At 49.6% G+C, this 14,938-nt stretch overlaps 1 protein-coding gene across 1 annotated transcript in view; it reads left to right on the forward strand.

Annotated features, from left to right (window-relative positions):
- CCNJL (cyclin J like) overlaps positions 1-13,917 on the forward strand; it is a 64,625-nt gene extending 50,708 nt beyond the window's left edge. Inside the window, exons 4-6 of the mRNA XM_018050089.1 lie at positions 8,333-8,635; positions 10,235-10,394; positions 11,840-13,917. Of these exons, the coding sequence (XP_017905578.1) occupies positions 8,333-8,635; positions 10,235-10,394; positions 11,840-12,254 (878 nt within the window). The 3' untranslated portion in view covers positions 12,255-13,917. The remainder of the gene's footprint in view (positions 1-8,332; positions 8,636-10,234; positions 10,395-11,839) is intronic.

Raw genomic sequence — 14,938 nt, forward strand, 5'->3', positions numbered from 1 at the left:
ATGTGTCCAGCACAAAGCCCAGTGCCCAGCCCAGCATGGAGCTCCATCCATTTCTCTGTGCTGGGTACGTCTTAGAGGACTTTGCATACTGCACAGCCATGCTTTCTCCACGTGGGGCATATTCCTAGAGAGGAAATGAACAGCTTGTGGATTTCAGTGCTTTTAGGTCCAGAGTCAACTTGAGGATTCAGACCCAGCTCTGCCCTGCTCTGGCCTGCAGTGCAGTGAGTCCCCAGGAAGCTTCCCCTGTGTGGGGAGCAGAGGGAGCCGGAGAATCAGATTCCTCAGTAACTGCTGGCCTTTCCATTTCAGGGTGATTCTTTGGGTCCTGGTAGCTCTGGGAAAGGCACAACTCTGAAAAGTTTGAAAGCAACAAGGGCAGGGAGGAACTAATCTGATTGAGTACATCTGCCTGTTGGGATATGGACCCTCAGACGCCAGTGCCACTCTGAGAAGGCCAGGGAAGGGTGGGCAAAGTAAGCTGGGCCTTGGGACTTCCCTGGTGGTTCAGTGCTTAAGACTCTGTACTTCCAATGCAGGGGACGCAGGTTCGACCCTTGGTAGGAGAAATAAGATCCCACATGCTGCAGGGTGAGGCCAAAAAAAAAAAAAGTTAATTGGGGCTCTGTCAACTCCAGGGTGAAATTGCTGGAAAGGCCCTGGGAGGTTCGTTCTGCACCCTCCTCCACCCCTTCACTCTCTACCCCTCCTCCACTCTGCACTGTGGCATCGATTATTCACTCATGTGTTCATTCTAGGAGCGGTTTTTGAGTGCCTACTATATTCCAGTGCTGAAGATACAGAGATGAATAAGATGCCCTTCCTTGCCTTAGGTAGCCCAGCATCAGAGACAGTTAAAATCAGTGTGGCAAAGGCTCTGATAGGGGCAGGATAAGGTGCTTTAGGAACCCAGTCTGCTGACTGAGGAGTTTGACAAGGCTTCACAGAGTACGACATTGAACTAATCTAAAGGGATGGGTTGGATGAGAGATTCTTCTACTTCCACAGAACTGCAGGAAGTACAGTGTGCCAGAGCAGGGGTTCTCAAACTTGAGTGTGCCGAAGAGCCACCTGGAGGGCTTGCTAGGATGCAGATTGCTAGGCCCCACCTTGAGTCTCATACAGTAGGTCTGAGTGGGGCTGAAGGATTCACCTCTCTAACAGGTTCCTAGGTGATGTTGAGGCTTGTGGTTCTCAAATGTGATATGCTGCTTCTCAGCTTCATTAAATAACCTCAGCCTCATCTATAGAAGGAAAAGGCAATGGCAACCCACTCCAGTACTCTCGTCTGGAAAATCGCATGGACGGAGGAGCCTGGTAGGCTGCAGTCCATGGGATCACACAGAGTCGGACACGACTGAAGTGACTTAGCAGCAGCAGCAGCCTGTTGGGATAGATGGCTGACTGCCAGCAGAGCCATGGAAGGGTCTCAGTGCCACTACGGCATGATTGATATTTCTGCCAGAGCTGTGACCTTCACCTTCACCTTCTGTTCTGGGAAGAAAGGAGCTCTAGCTATTGAGTGCCTGTGAACAGCATTGACTCAAGTGAGCCCAAGGTTCAGGGAAACCTTAATAAGTTGGCAAAAAAAGTTTTTTTCTTAAGTTGCCAAAAGAATATGTGAATCATTGGAGAAAAAAATTAGGGAGTACAGATAATCAGAGAGCATCAGAGAACAATTCATACGGCCTGCAATTCAACCAGGGCTTCACTGGTGGCTCAGACAGTAAAGAATGTGCCTACAGTGCAGGAGACACAGCAGATGTGGGTTCGATCCCTGGGTGGGGTGGGCAGATCTCCTGGAGGAGGGCATGGCAACCCACTTAAATATTCTTGCCTGGAGAATCCCATGGACAGAGGAGCCGGGCGGGCTACATCCCTTAGGGTCACAAAGAGCTGGATATGACTGAAGCAACAAGCACAGTTCAACTATCCAGAGAGAACCATTCATTCTCTCAACAAATAGGCATGGGACATCTACTGTGTGCCAGGGACTGTGCTGGGACCTTGGGCACAGCTGAGAACGTGTGGGATGTGGTTCCTATTCTTCTGGGGCTCACACTTGTTGATGGTTTGGTTGCTAAGTCGTGTCTGACTCTTTTGCGACTCCACTGATTATAGCCTTCCAGGCTTCTCTGTCCATGGTATTCTCCAGGCAAGAATACTGACGTGGATTGACATTTCCTTCTCCAGGGGATCTTCCCAACCCAGGAATCGAACCCACATCACCTGCATGGACAGGTAGATTCTTTACCACTGAGCCACCAGGGAAGCTCTCATACTTGTTAGTGACCTATTAATGGCCAGTTGCTGGCCACTGACAGTAGATTTGAAATTTAAAAATCTTGAGTGTGAGAAGTGCCTTGATGACACCCAGTGGCCTCTGATCAAAGCTCTGGAGGACATGTGATAAGGTGGGTGAGGGCATGAGCACACCCCGCTGGAGGAGGGGTCACGTTTCAGGTGTGGTTGGATCCAATATTTGGGGAGGGCGTGGGGCCCTGAGGCTGCGGAACGTGGCAAGGCCTGATCAGCAGGCAGCACCCCCTCCCCGGATTTCATCATACAAAGGCCTCTTCCTCTTGGGGAAGGGGCAGCACTGTCCTCGCCTTTTCCTGTCCGAGTTGCCCTGGTACAAGGGGAGGTGTGTGCTCTGGAGGCAGGGCTGTGCCTGGCAGGCTGGGAAGGAGATGAGTCTGGGCTGCACTGGTCCCTCCTCCGAGGCAAAGACCAGAACTGCATGTCATCGTCTCTGCCCATCCGGTGGGCTGGCTGTTGCCTGGCTCCCTGAGAAGATGCAGGCCTCCCAGAGTCGCTGTTTCATTTCTCAGTGACGTCTTCTGAGGCCTTGGTGAGGAGTGTGTTGTCTCTGCTGCAGGGCTGCCTGCCTGAAGTGATTACTTCCTTATCTCTCTGCGAGTGAGAGTGTCGGCTGAGAACTGGGTCACGGGGCGCTGGCAGTTGTGCACAGGTGTGTGGACTCTTTGTTGGCTCTTCCCGCTGTCGGAACAGATGTGTGCTCCAAGCTCAACTAGGTCACCCATTGCCTTTTCCGACACCTGCTCCAGCAGCTGTTCTGCACACAGCGAGGCTGGACTTGGAGGCCAGCGTGATGGGACTGAGGTCAGGCCTTGGGTACACCGTCTGATGTGGGTGTCAGGCAGCACGTGGGGACTGTGGTCAGGGAAGGCTTCCGAAGGGGAGTGGCTTTGAGGTGGAGGACAGGGTGAGCTTGGTGGAATGACAGGACGGTGGGAAAAGGTGCTTCGGGCAGAGGGGCTGCGCTAACCAAGGCTTGTCGGCAAGGAGGGCACAGTGCCTTCAGAAAACTTCAGTGGCCAAGGCCACAGTCCGGTGTGAGTGGTTTCCCTGAGCATTGGTGTGAAGGCTAGGAGTCCCCAGCAGTTTCTCCTGTAGAGCTGCCTCCAGCTCAGGCTGCCTGTGGGGCTTCTACCATGGATGACTGCCCAGCGGCATTACTATGGAAATCCTCCATTCCCTTGACCCTGAGCAGGATAACCCAAGGTTTGTGTTTTATTTTTGTTTGTATCTAGCTCCATTTGGATGTATTTCATGCAGTTTATTTCCAGGATCTTCCAGTATGTAATCATGACCTCAGTGAGGCAGCAGTGAGCAGTGGTGTGAGGTAGGATCTTAATTTCCTACCCAGGAATTGAACCTGGGTAGCCTGGATGAAAACCAGGAATCCCAGCCACCAGACCAACCAGAATTACAGGCTAGAAGCTATTTTTCCATGGATCTTTGCCCCCGGTGAAAAATGCGTTTATCATAGAGACAAGAACTGTAAATGCAGGTACAGAGTTTATCATTAGAGACCGTGTAACAGGTGGGAGAGCACACAGAGAAGCAGTTTGTTAAGACAGAAGCAAGGCAGAGATGCATGCCCAGAGAGAAAGGTTGTGGATGTCCCCCTTAGTGAGGAGGAATGCTGTAAAGAGGTGGGTAAGTCATTTGTATAGGTCAGTTCTTACAGGTCTTTGTTTACCTTTAGCCAATTATCTGGTTTCTTTTTCCACATCTGACCTACCCTGGGACCCTCTCTTGGATGTGTGCACACCCCTCAACCAAGATAGATTTTGAGGTGAAGTCTTCTGGGAGGATCAGGACTCATTATGGTCCAGCATTATTCCCTGACTTTTGGCTCACAAGGAGCCTTTCTGTGCATGTGTAGTGTCTATCCAAAAAAGTGGGGAGCAGAAATTCCTTCATCCTTTACTCAAGCAGGATTTTGTCCCTCATTGTCCTTGCCATGACTATTACCTTAAGGTGTTTACGAGAGGCAAAGGCTGGCTGTTTCCCCTGTTTCTGTTGTTACTTCCATTTTGGAGGGCAGATAGGAGGCTGATTGTAAATGCCTTAACTGGAGCCCACCTGTCTCTTATCTCAGGAAATGCAAGCGGGAGACTGGTTAGAAGTGTCCAGTCTGAAGCCCACTTCCTGCCCCAAGAAATGCAAATAGGAAGCCAGTTGTAAATGTCTAACCTAGAGCCTGTTTATCTCTGGACTCGGCTATTACTTCTTTTTAAAAAAATTTTTTTTAAATTATTTAATTTAATTTATGACTGTGCTGGGTTTTCATTGCTGTGTGAGAACTTTCTCTAGTTGTGATGGGAGGGCTTTTCACTGTGGTGGCTTCTCTTGTTGCAAAGCATGGGCTCTAGGGTGGCTAGGCTTCAGTACTGTGGTGTATGGGCTTAGTTGCCTCTGAGCATCTTAGTTCCTAGACCAGGAATCAAACCCATGTCCTCCGCACTGGCAGGCAGATTCTTAACTACTGGACCGCCAGGGAAGTCCCTTTCCGAGTTTTGTGACAGGTCAGTCTGTGGGATTTCACATCTTTTTGTCACTGTGCACCAGTATGAGTATATTCCAGTTATCTGTTCCTGCAAACAACCCCAAAACTTAGTGATTTAAAACAACAGCAGTGTGCACTGCACAGTGGTTCTGTGTTGGTTTCACTTTGGCTCATTCATACAGTTGCTGGAGAATCCACTGGCCTAGAAGGTCCCGAGTGGCCTCATTCTCATGTATGAGAATCAGTGCTGGATGTTGCCTGGGCACGTCTGTTCTCATCCTTGTGGCTTCTTTGACTCCAGGAGGCTACATGTGCTTCCTTACATGGAGGTCTGGGAATGACACTCCAGGTAGGGCCAAGCTGAATCTGTAAGGTGTCTCTCGACATTCCTGGTCATCGAGTGGTTAAGAATCCACTTTGCAATGCAGGAGACGCGGGTTCGATCTCTGGTTGGGGAACTAAGATCCCACATACTTTGGAGTAACTAAGACTGCAGGCCACAACTAGAGAGTTTCATGTGCTGCAATGAAAGGTCCGCCATGGTACAGTGAAGATCTCGTGTGCCACAATTAAGACTCAACACAGCCAAAATAAAATAATAATTTTTTAAAAAGTTGTAAGGCCTCTTAAAGCATTGTCTTGGAAGTTACATGACACCATGTTTTCCAGTTTCATTGAGATGCATTTGGCATAATGTATTGATTTAAGTTGTACAACATAATGGTTTGGTGTATGCATATATTGTGAAATCACAATTAGTTAACATTCATAATCTCACATAGAATTTTTTTAAGATGAGAACTTTTAAGGTCTACTGTCTTAGCAACTTTCAAATATACAATATGGTTAACTAGTCACTACACCCTATGTTACATCCCCAGGACTAATTTATCTTATAACTAGAAGTTTGTACCTTCTGATCCCATTCCCCACCCTGCTTCTGGCAAACACCAATCTGTTATCTGTATCTGGGTTCAATTTTTTAAAGATTCTGCATGTAACAAATACTGTAACGCAGTGCCGGGAGCTCAGCCCTTAGCATAGTAGCCATTGCTGTGCAGCATCACTCTGCACACTGTTACCAGGCAGTGAGTCCTGCTCAGTCATTGGTAGGTGCTTCAGTGGGCCACGGCCCACTGGCAACCAGCTGTCAGAGAGGAACCGTTAGTGGTCCTTCTCTGCCATTGGACAGCGGGGCAGTGGGCCCCGCCCACAAGCAACAACAGTTAGTGAGGGGATTCAGACAACTAGAAAGTGGTGGTCCTGAGGTGCAGAGTGAGCTAAGAGGCGGATCGCGGCCTTCTCCCCTAGGCCCCCCAACTCACCCAGCCCTGGGCCAGCGGGTGAACTGGGGGCCCAGAGAACAGACTGGGGACTATGTCCTGCAGGGCACCAGAGCCCTTGCCAAGGCCACTCACTAGCCTTGGCCCAGGCATTAAGGCAGCTGTGAACCTCTCCTCAGTCCCTGTCTGTGACCTAATAGCAGTGGCCGTCTGCCTGGCTCACAGTTTTCAGGACCTGCCCCCGCCGTACGGGCAGCTTGAGGAGCGTGAGGGCCAGTTGGGTCCTGAGTGCCTGGCTCCCTCGGCGATGACAGCTGGACAGGATATTGGGACGTGGCCCTGAGGAAGCTGCCAGCTGAGCTCTGCCTCCTCTCAGCCAGAACCTGGGCCTCGGAGGGTGAAGGTCCCAGAACCTGGGACCTGGCCCTTTTGTGTCAGAACAGGGAATAACATTCATTTGGTGGAGCTTTATAGGAACGTCATTACCTGACCTCAAGAACAAAGGCTCTGACACAAGTAACCATGTCCCTCCCTCATCTTTTTACTTTTAAAATGGCTTTGCTGAAAGCTTTCAGTAACTTTGGGGTTCTTAAGGCATGAGTCACTCATCTCCTTTCATATCCCTGTAATAAACCTTTCTCTGTTCCAAATTCCAGTGTTTTAGTATTGTTTGGCCTTACTGTGTCGGGCACACAAACTTGGTGATCTTCAGTAACAATATCTTATAGTAGTTGTCTGTCTCTCTCATTACTCACCTCAAGGTCCATCCATGTTGTCCCAAATGGCAGGATTTTCTTCTTTTCATGGCTGAATAATATCACTTTAAGCTCCAGGAGATAGTGAAGGACAGGGAAGCCTGGCGTGCTGCAGTCCATGGGGTCGCAAAGAGTCGGACATGACAACAACAAACATGTTTTTGTTCAGTTGCTCAGTCGTATCCGACTCTCTGCGACCCCATGGACTGCAGCACGCCAGGCTTCCCTGTCCCTCACCATCTCCCAGAGCTTGCTCAGACTCATGTCCATTGAGTTGATGATGCCATCCAACCATCCTCGGTTCCCCCCTCTTCTCCTCCTGCCTTCAGTCTTTCTTGGCATCAGGGTCTTTTCCAGTGAGTCGGCTCTTCACGTCAGGCAGCCAAATATTGGAGTTTCAGCTTCAGCACCAGTCCTTCCAGTGAATACTCAGGGTTGATTTCTCTTAGGATTGACTGGTTTGATCTCTTTGCAGTCCAGGGGACTCTCAAGTGTCTTCTCCAGCACGACAGTTTGAAAGCATCAATTCTTTGGCACTCAGCCTTCTTTATGATCCAGTTCTCAGATTCGTACACGACTGCTGGGAAAACCATAGCTTTGACTATACAGACCTCTGTGGGCAAAGTGATGTCTCTCCTTTTCAATATGCTGTACAGGTTGGTCATAGCTTTCCTTCCAGGGAGGAAGTGTCTTTTAAATTCACGGATGCAGTCACCATCATAGTAATTTTGGAGCCCAAGGAAATAAAGTCTGTCAATGTTTCCACTTTTCCCCCTTCTATTTGCCATGAAATGATGGGACCCATTGTATATAAATAACTGTTTTCTTTATTCATTATCTGTCAGTGGACACTTAGGCTTTCTTGGCTCTTGTGAATCATGCCGCAGTGAACATGGCGTTTAGATACCTCTTCAAGATAAAATGCCCCTTTGGCTTTCATCCCTTTTCTGTCTTCTCCTACTTATACATCTTCTCCAGGCTCACCTCCCAAGAAAACTGTTTTAAGGAAATCCAAACTCAGAAACCTTTGACAGAGTTAAAGCTCAGTATTGAAGATACTAGGGAGCCACTGAAGGGCTCTTCCACATCTGCAACGACAGGCCAGATTTACAAGGTCCCCATGACTGTGGCCCCCTGACCAATCCTGATGTTGAATTAGTATAGACCAGACAGGAGGGCCCATCTTCTGTGATCCACACGCTGGTCTGTACATTTGGTGTGTGTTATCTCATTGAATCTAACAAAAGCTTTAGGAGGTATAAGTTCCATTTTACATAGAGAACTGAGGCACAGAGAGGATGAGACATGTTTCCATGATCACACAGCTGGAAGTGATGGTGTGGGGATTCGAGCTCAAATGTGATAGATCTGTAATCTATGCCTTTGGGCTTGCTCTTCTCCTTGCCAGCACCATCAGGTACTATAAAGAGGGCCTTTACAGCAAGTGCTGTCTCACATAATCTCTGCTTGTCCCTTAGGTAAGTTTGAGGATCGGGAAGACCACGTCCCCAAGCTGGAGCAGATAAACAGCACCAGGATCCTGAGCAGCCAGAACTTCTCCCTCACCAGGAAGGAGCTGCTGAGTACAGAGCTGCTGCTTCTGGAGGCCTTTGGCTGGAACCTCTGCCTGCCTACGCCTGCCCACTTCCTCGACTACTACCTCTTAGCCTCCGTCAGCCAGAAGGACCACCACTGCCACAGCTGGCCCACCACCTGCCCCCGCAAGACCAAAGAGTGCCTCAAGGAGTATGCCCACTACTTCCTAGAGGTCACCCTGCAAGGTGGGGCCAATGTCAAGGCCTGTCCATGCTTCCCCACCCACATAGGAGCCAGAGTCAGGGGCCAGTGCACCCACATCACCAGATCACCCCCACTTTGCAGGGATAGGCAGAGAAAGATTTGCCGGGGTAAGCAGAGACGGAGTGAGTTAGCAATAATGCGTAAAGGACGAGTAGCTTGTGTGCAGGCAGCCTGTAGTCTGTGGCAGAGAAAGATTTGCAGGGGTAAGCAGAGACGGAGTGAGTTAGCAATAATGCGTAAAGGACGGGTAGCTTGTGTGCAGGCAGCCTGTAGTCTGTCTGTTTTCTGATCACCTGCCTCGTAGTTTTTAACTCACTTGGAACACTGCAGATGATCTGAGTAGCCCAGAGTCACAGGTAGGTCATTCTGAAAGAGTATCGTACAGGTAGGATGGGGAAGAGGGTTTTGTTTCCATCTGCTTTAGCAATACACTTTTACCATTTGGAGACTTTTGCTTAAAGTGTCTTAAGATCTGGGTATTAAGATCTAGGTATTAGGTACAACACTAGGTCAGAAATACTGTTGATTTAACCACCTGATAACCCACTCCAAGCCAAAATGGTTATGAGTAATAATATCAACAATTGTGATATTAAGCAGTAAGTGAACACTTACTGTATACCAGGCAGTGCTCTGCATGTCTTGTTTCATTTGAACCTCACAGCAACTTCACATGAAGATCACTTATGCTACTCTCATTTTACAAATCAGTTTTCTTAATTGACACTCAAATGTGAAGTAACTTATCCTAAGGTTATTGCTAGGATTTGAAGCTGGGGAGTCTGACTCTTGACTGTGCTTATAACCATACCACCCTGCCTAATTCATACTTTAAGAGGCAAATGTTGAAATCATTGAAAGTCATGAACAGTTTAAGACAGGAAAGTAATGTGCAGATAAGCAACTATTCTTCATGAGAATTGTGGGAATTTGAGCAGTTTGCCTTTGCACGTATTAGTACCAGCTTTGCCGGGTTGCCAAATATCTTAGTAGGACATTAAGATTTCTCATATTATTTCAGCGTTTACTTATACCAAAACATCACACTGTACATCATATAGTATTTGTCAGTTGTTTGTCAATAAATCTGGGGTGGGGTGAGGGGAAGATTACTGAGTAAATTTATGAATATCAAATTCTTAACATTCATTCGTTTGTTCGTTCTTCAGCAGATTTTCAGTGAGTTCCTGCTGTGGGCCAGGTTTCGTTACTAAATAGCCTTTAGTCAGCACCCCAAACAGAAGTCTTTGAAATGGTGTGTGTTCACCACTGTCTTTCAAAGGAAGGACAGATGTTTAGTGTTTCTCCTTGTAGCATCAGCAAGTCCCTTGCAGGCCCTGGAAGCCAGGGATGTATTTTGACAATCGCTGCTCTAGGCTGACATCAGAAATCGCAGGCCTTGAGCTGAGGTGCTTTAAGAATGAAAATTCATGCTATTTTAATTTTTCATGTAGACCCTCTGCACTGCGTGTATGGTGAACAACCTTGGGCCTAATCGTTTGTCTCCCAGTTCCCAGGGAGCACAAGGCAGAGCTCCAAGGCCAGGCTTCTGATGGTGACTCTCTGTGATTCTCTTCCAGATCATATTTTCTATAAATTCCAGCCTTCTGTGGTGGCTGCAGCCTGCATTGGGGCCTCTAGGATTTGCCTTCAGCTTTCTCCCTATTGGACCAGAGACCTGCAGAGGATCTCAAACTACTCCCTGGAACATCTCAGCACGTGCATCGAAATCCTGCTGGTGTAAGCTCCTCTCCTGATCCTTTTGTGTTTCTGAAATAGCCAACTTCCACTTGCTCGTAAGGCCCACCTCAGGTGATTTCCTGCAGTTAGACGCTTATGGTGTCCTGGTGGCTCACAGAAAGTGAACCACCATGACTCCTGATAGAATTCAGATTTGGGGAGTTGGTCCTTCCTATTTTGGGTAGCTTTGGGTTTGCAGTTGTCAGGTCAAGAGTGCAGGAGAAGAGGGGCTCACTGCACATTTTTCTGAGAGTCTGGCCTCTTTGACCCAATGTATCAGTCAGTCTTCTGGGTGATCACATGGAGAGACTCTCATTATGAGCTGCTTTTCTCAGACGTGGTCACAAAGTGAACTCTTAGCCTGCTCAGCCCAGAGTGGCTTCACTTAAGAGACCATAGCCTAGGAATCTTGTGGAGGAAATGTTCAGTGTTTCAGAGAGGATGCTTAAAGACACAGCACCCTAAAACTGATATTGGAGGCCAAAGAGTAGTGACTGCAGGGAGGAGGACAGAGAGGACAGAAAGCTCTCAGCTGGCTGCACTTGGTCTCTCTTGCATCCAACGGCTGGCAGCATCTCCTGTGTGCTGGTCCCGCTCACTTCAGAGCCACGCCTCTGAAGAGCCATCTCTCACCCTCCTGGTACAGCTGCCTTTGTCTCAATCCTCTGAAATCAGTCATGCTCCCTAGCCCTGATTTTAAAATCTCTGCCTTTTGAAAGCTGGAGAATATGGTCTGACCTGAATGAGGACAAGTGTCCCAGATACTTAGCCACCAGCCCTGCCTCTTCTCCAAGGCTCTGGGGTAGCCCCCTGCTCAGACCTGCCACAGCTTCACTTATTTCTTTCTTACCAAAGCCTCTAATTATTTTCCCAAAACAAATTTATTATGGGAAGCCTTTTCTTTTTTTTGAGATGGGAAAAAACCTGTTCTATCCTGCTTTTCAGATGGAGACAGTTAGGCCCCTGGGGACAACCTGTTTGAAATCTGCTAAGTCTCATAACTCCATCTCAGCCGGGAATGGAGCTGACCAAAAGTGTCTTGAAGGCAGAAGGGGTGCTCACCTAAGCACCAGCGGGCAGTTCTGTGCCCTGTGTGAGGATGCAGTGATGAGCAAAAGCAGATGGGCCCTCCCTCTCGAAGCTTAAACTCCACACTAGGGGCCACGTAGTGCCCTGAAAGTTATCGTCTGCAGTGTTGACCGCCAAGTAGGGGCAGTGCAGAGGGTCTACATGAACAGCTAGGTTAGTCTTGCGGGTTGCCGGGCTTTTGTGGGAAGCAGGTCCAAACTGAGATCTGGGGCCTGGGTTTAGTCGGAGATCAGCTGAGGCAGTGAGCACAAGCCAGGAGAGGCCAGCAGCACATGGGTCACATCCCACTCAGCAAGGCAGGTGACTGGCGCTGCGGCCTCTGGCCTCCCACGTCTCACCCAGTCCTTTCCTTTCAGAGCTTATGACAACGTCCTCAAGGATGCCGTTGCTGTCAAGAGCCAGGCCTTGGCAATGGTGCCCGGCTCACCCACCCAGGTGCTGTTCCAGCCATCCACCTACCCGGGCCTCAGCCAGCCGTCAGCGACGGCGCTGGCCCAATTCCAGGCCCCCGTGCAGGACCTGTGCTTGGCCTATCGGGACTCACTGCAAGCCCACCGCTCGGGGACCCTGCTCTCAGGGGGCACCAGCTCATCCCTCCACGCCCTGTACCCCACCCTCCAGCCCCTGGACGTGTGTCCTGTGCCGCTGCCCGCGTCCTTCAGCATGCAGATGGCGATCGCAGCCGAGCCCAGGCACTGCCTCGCCGCCACCTATGGGAGCAGTTACTTCAGTGGGGGTCATGCATTCCCCGCAGGCTGTTTTGATAGATAGGGCACCTTTAGCCACCCAGGGAGGCCTTGGAGACCCGGGCAGAGGAAGAGGATGCTGACCAGGGGAGCCTAGCCCAGCGAAGCACCTGGGAGGGGCCATCCCCACAGAGAGCCTCAGGGCCCTTGAACAGAGCGCGTCTGTGGTCTTTTTAAATAAAACTGACCCGGAGCAAAACAAGTAATGACATACCTCACCTGAGAGCATTCCTCTGGAAAAATGTCTTCCACTTGTGGTTAGGGTGCAGGAGGGTGGCTCAGTGGCCCCCCTCTGGAGAGGGGCCCAGCGGGTCGAGGAAGACTTGGGAAGAGGCCAGGAGGCTGGAGACTGGATGCAGACCTGCAGTGCACGAGCACCTCCAGGTTTTAGCATTGAAGACGCCTTTATTCTTTGCTGATGGCAGCTACACCATTGGAAAGGGGGTGGCCTGACGTGCTCTCAGGAACCCCAGTAGATGCCATCTGGCTCCATCCGCAGGGGCCTGGGTATGCGTCTGCCTCCTGAGACACAGTGAGCAGCTGTCTTGATTTGTTGTGGAACCTAAAACCTTCTTCAGCCTTTTAGATGTTTCACGTGTTGCTGCTTCCTGAAGTGACCTGGCTTTCTGTTCAGTAAGATGTCTTGTTTACATGCTATATCAGGGATTTTGTGATACTTGAAAATTGCTTAGGAGAAAAACATTGGTGATTGCTACACTGCCTGTCCCATGCGTGGGCTGTAGGTTTTAACCCAGCTTGGGATGGACCCCTGATTAACCACAGAGCTCCCTTTTGCAAAAATGTATGGTTGGGGAGAACCACTTTCCAAGCTCTCGGTTCCAGAAGATTCCACATCTTGGATGCTCTGTTCATCTGTAGAACTTCGATAACCACCCAGAGAAAAAAGACTGTTGAAAAGTAGACAAAGATTTAACACCAGCAACCCCCACCTCCCTCCCTCCACCGCATGCTTCTAGTGCATGAGGTTAAACCCAGCCTTGGCCTTGCATTTGGCTCAGAGCAAAAGATCATAATGTGGAATGTACGCCTGACGCCAGCTGGATTTGGGGGCGTGTGGGGTCTGTGACACCACTGACAGCCACCGATGGATTGGATCAAAAGCCGGTATTTGGGTCTGCAGTGAGAGGGCTCTCAGGAAGACTCTTGGAACCATGTGCAATATGTTTTTATTCTGACTCACGGCTTGTGCTCAGTGTATTTTCTTTTTTGGTTGGTTTGGGGTCAGTGGTCACATTGTTCATCCCCTGGGACCGGGAGGTGCAAAGAACCATGGAAGCGTATTTTGGTTTGTTTCTTAAAGAAGAACCCATTTTGGTTTTCTTGACTTGGTTGCCAGTCTAGGAGACTGGCACAGGGACTGCCGGAAGTCAGATCCGAAGGTGGTTTTCAGAGCTGATGGGAGCCTCAGCACGGAAGCTGAGTGAAAGAAGAGCCTGGACGCCAGCACGGAGGGGTCACGTCACACTAGCATAGGAAAGTGCACGTTCGTTTGTTTTCTCTTTTTCCTTGCCAGCCTCCTTCTATTTATGTGCAACTGGTTTGGATTCCGAGTTATTGTGTCTGTCTTTTCTGGGTCTGGCCATTTGTGAGGGTCTCCCCCCAAATAGAGCCTCACAGCCAGCCCAGCCCAGAGAAAAAGTGGTCCTGCAATAAATACATCACCTATTTGTGGCCTCTCTGGGTTCTCTTCCTGGCCTTCTCTCAGCTAGCCCTCCCTCTCTCTTCCTCGTCAGCCCCAGGGATTCACACTGGTACTCAGAGGTTGTCGGGGAGGAGTGGGTGACTGCAAGAAGAGCTCCTGCCCTCTGAGCTGGAGCTATGCCTCCCTGGGGCCAGGGCTGAGCTGCAAGAGTCAGCCCAGCACCACCACCGAATAGGCAGGGCTCTCCAGAAAAACAGAGCCCATTGTATATGTAGTGAGAGTGATTTATTCTAAGAAAATTGGCCAAACATTGTGAATGCCTGCATTGGGATCCGAGCTAAGGTTCCACTTCCTCATGCCCTCTAGGTTCAAAATCCATCTCTCCAAAGCCATCTGTTCTGTCATCTGAACACTCCTCTCTGCTGCTGCTGCTAAGTCGCTTTAGTCGTGTCCAACTCTGTGTGACCCCATAGAAGGCAGCCCACCAGGCTCCCCCGTCCCTGGGATTCTCCAGGCAAGAACACTGGAGTGGGTTACCATTTCCTTCTCCAGTGCATGAAAGTGAAAAGTGAAAGTGAAGTCGCTCAGTCGTGTCCGACTCTTAGCGACCTCATGGACTGCAGCCTACCAGGCTCCTCCGCCCATGAGATTTTCCAGGCAATAATAGTACTGGAGTGGGTTGCCATTGCCTTCTCCGACACTCCTCTCTACTAACCCCTTAATCAGTGATTCTCAGCAGGGCTCATTTTTGCCCTCCATGGGATTTTGGCAACGTCTGGTGGTCACAGTTGGGAGAGGGGCATTGTTGGCATTTAGCAGGTAGAATCCAGGATGCTGTTAAACGTCCTGCAATGCACAGGACAGTCCCCACAGTGAAAAATGGACTGGCCCCAAATGACAACAGTGCTGTGGTTGAAAAACCTTAACCCACAGAACACCTTCCAATGAGGTCTCTATCATCCCCCAGGTCCCTTTCATTACCCCTTTCATTTTCATCATAGCTGTTAAATCACCTGTAATCATCTTGTTTACTGAGTTTGATGGCT

This window comes from Capra hircus, chromosome 7, assembly GCF_001704415.2.
Source record: "Capra hircus breed San Clemente chromosome 7, ASM170441v1, whole genome shotgun sequence".
NCBI lineage: Eukaryota > Metazoa > Chordata > Mammalia > Artiodactyla > Bovidae > Capra > Capra hircus.